General features: G+C 43.1%; 1 protein-coding gene across 5 annotated transcripts in view; it reads left to right on the top strand.

Annotated features, from left to right (window-relative positions):
* The window catches only part of snx16 (sorting nexin 16), an 8429-nt gene extending 6584 nt beyond the window's left edge, over positions 1-1845 (top strand). For 4 of the 5 annotated variants that reach the window (XM_016259721.1, XM_016259719.1, XM_016259723.1 and 1 more), the window contains exon 8: positions 568-1845. In XM_016259721.1, the coding sequence (XP_016115207.1) occupies positions 568-667 (100 nt within the window). In that variant the 3' untranslated portion in view covers positions 668-1845. The remainder of the gene's footprint in view (positions 1-567) is intronic. The other variant, XM_016259724.1, reaches the window with a different exon arrangement.
* Positions 1846-2978: the final 1133 nt, after the last annotated feature.

Genomic DNA, 2978 nt, shown 5'->3' with positions numbered 1-2978 from the left:
TGTGTGTCTCTGTGTCTGTGTGTGTCTGTCTGTGTGTGTCTCTGTGTGTCTCTGTGTCTGTGTGTGTCTGTCTGTGTGTGTCTCTGTGTGTCTCTGTGTCTGTGTGTGTCTCTGTCTGTGTCTGTGTGTGTCTGTCTGTGTGTGTCTCTGTGTGTCTGTGTGTGTCTCTGTGTCTGTGTGTGTCTCTGTGTGTCTCTGTGTCTGTGTGTGTCTGTCTGTGTGTGTCTCTGTGTGTCTGTGTGTGTCTCTGTGTCTGTGTGTGTCTCTGTGTGTGTCTGTGTCTGTGTGTGTCTGTCTGTGTGTGTCTCTGTGTGTCTGTGTGTCTCTGTGTGTCTCTGTGTGTCTGTGTCTGTGTGTGTCTCTGTGTGTCTGTGTGTGTGTGTCTGTGTGTGTCTGTGTGTGTCTCTGTGGCTGTGTGTGTGTGTCTGTGTGTGTGTGTCTGTGTGTGTTTGTGTGTGTGTGTCTGTCTGTCTGTCTGTCTGTGTGTGTCTGTCTGTCTGTCTCTGTGTGTGTGTGTGTGTGTGTGTGTGTGTCTGTGTCTGTCTGTCTGTGTGTGTGTCTCTGCAGGGCTGCGCTCCGCTCGTCTCAGAGCTCCGTGTGTTGGTGCGGTCCGTCTGTCAGCGGCGCGTCTCCTCCTGTCATTCAGGTCACTCCTCTGGAACACTGAGCGTCTCTCCTCTTCTTTTATTTTGGTTCCCGTGTGCAGCCGCGACAGAGGCACCATGTGATCTGTTTTCTGGGCTTGTGTTTAATGGCAGCCAAAGAGTGACATTTAGCCCCGACACGCCACGCACCAGGAAGCAGAATCACTCGACGATCAGCGGCACACTGAGACTGAGACCTGCCACTGCTGGAACAACATCTCTCTCTGTTCTCAGGGGCACGTCTGTTTTAATTTTGTTTTTGAGGTATAATCGAGTGAGACTGGTGTTGGTCTCTGATGGGCTTTTTCACGTGTCATCAGCTCAGATGGTGATCACGTCTGCTTCCTGCACTCTGCATTCATGCAGCTGATGCTCGTCATAATCGTGCAGTGCTCGTGTGAGGTGAAACACTGCTAGCATGAGTTTTTAGTTCAGTTTTCTGCTTCACTGAAAGCCATATTTAGATCACAGCCGAGGCCTGTCGCTTCTGCCTGCGGTCGGTCTGTAGCGGGACACTTCGTGCACTTTACGCTCCTGAGGGATGATGGGATAGATGCTTCTACACTGCTTGATGAAATCATCTCGAACACCACGTTAAAGCTTCGTTTGAAGCCATGTGCCTTCTCACAGAGTTTCACTGATGACACGGTGCCTTGCGTCTTTTCCCAGAGTTTTATGTATTTAAATGATGTACATATTAAAATGTGCTTTCCGTTGGTTTTGCCTGGGTTCTGTTTGCTTCTGGGATGTTTCAGAATGTGTCTCCGTGTGTTTTGTGCTTGATTAATTGATCGTGTTTTTACTCAGACAAAGGATTGGAGAAGGGATACGGGAAGTAGATGAAGTGACGCGGCGCTGCTCTCGCCATCGACTGTGATTTAAACTCTAGTCTTCACGTTTACAGCAATATCACGAAAGTTTGTTTCTGTCCTGTTTGTCTCAGTTGCTTCTGATCATCCGTCTCCAGTTCATGCTTCTTGAGTTGATGGCTCTGACAACAACAGTTATGCAAATATAGCACTGATGTTCAGAGGATCGTGAATGGACTAAGAAATATTTTCGGTGGTGGATTTTCCAATGTTATGATCATTAGAAATGTATTTAATAAAAGAGGCTTCTTTGTGTCAGCTGATGTGAGTCTGAATCAGTGTTGGGGAGTAACTAGTTTATGAATTATGTAATTTAATGACAAAATAAATGCAACTCAAATCTGTTACTGGAAAAAATAATTAAATTACAGTTACTTATGAAAATGATTAGATTACAAGATTACAAAGGGGATTACATCTCAATATTTTCACACACAGAGATTTAGTTGATTTCCAAATTGCATTGACTGCTTTAAAATATGAGACACCAGTATTTCAGGAGTTTAGGACACGTGCTTATTTGATAACTGTTTTATTTGGGTTTGTGTTTATGCTTTATTTTCTAAGATGAACTGTTTTTCCCAAAGCATTGTTAGATGCCAGTGTCATAGCTGTGCGAAGCTATTAAACTATATCTTAAGATTTTAAACCTGTGTTTAACCTCAGAAAGATCTCAAAGTAAGTCTGGTTTTGTGATGGCTGTGCTTTGAAATTAAATAATTATAATCTTAATTCAAGTGAAGAAGGATTGTGAAAGTCTGACAGAAATCAGTGTCGAGTTCTACTGTAAGGTTAACCCTGTTTCAAAATGATTAACAGTTGAAAACATTTGAAATTTAGAAAAGTAATCAAATGTAATCAGTTACATTACTTTAATAAAGTAATTAAAATTGTTACACTACTTGTTACATTTTAAATAAGGTAACCTGTAATCTGTAACCTATTACATTTCCAAAGAACCCTTCCCAGCACTGGTCTGAATGTAGATGATGAATAGAGTGAAGTTAATCTTGTACCTCACTGTCACTTTCTGTTGGAAAATCTGAGCCCTGGGCTTCAAATAAACATTCCATTCAATTTCACAATAAACCTACATTATCAATACTTAGGAAATGCTGCAATGTTTAACGGAGTCGTTTTTGTCACTTACAAACTGCTGAATATGGTGTGCAGATGTGTATTGATGACTGTGTCTGTGTGTGCATGTGTCTGTCTCCGTGTGTGTGCGTGTGTGACTGTGTGTCTCAGTGTGTGTGACTGTGTGTCTCAGTGTGAGTGTGTGTGTCTGTCTCAGTGTCTCTCAGTGTGTGTGTGTGTGTGTGTGTGTGACTGTCTCTCAGTGTATGTGTGTGTCTCTCAGTGTGTGTGTGTCTGTCTCAGTGTGTGACTGTGTGTCTCAGTGTGAGTGTGTGTGTGACTGTCTCAGTGTGTGTGTGTGTGTGTGTCTCAGTGACTGTCTCAGTGT

This window comes from Sinocyclocheilus grahami, unplaced genomic scaffold, assembly GCF_001515645.1.
Source record: "Sinocyclocheilus grahami isolate Dianchi unplaced genomic scaffold, SAMN03320097.WGS_v1.1 scaffold1913.1, whole genome shotgun sequence".
NCBI classification, from domain to species: Eukaryota; Metazoa; Chordata; class Actinopteri; order Cypriniformes; family Cyprinidae; genus Sinocyclocheilus; species Sinocyclocheilus grahami.
Note: the sequence above shows the minus strand (reverse complement) of the source record. Positions and strands in the feature narration are given on the sequence as shown.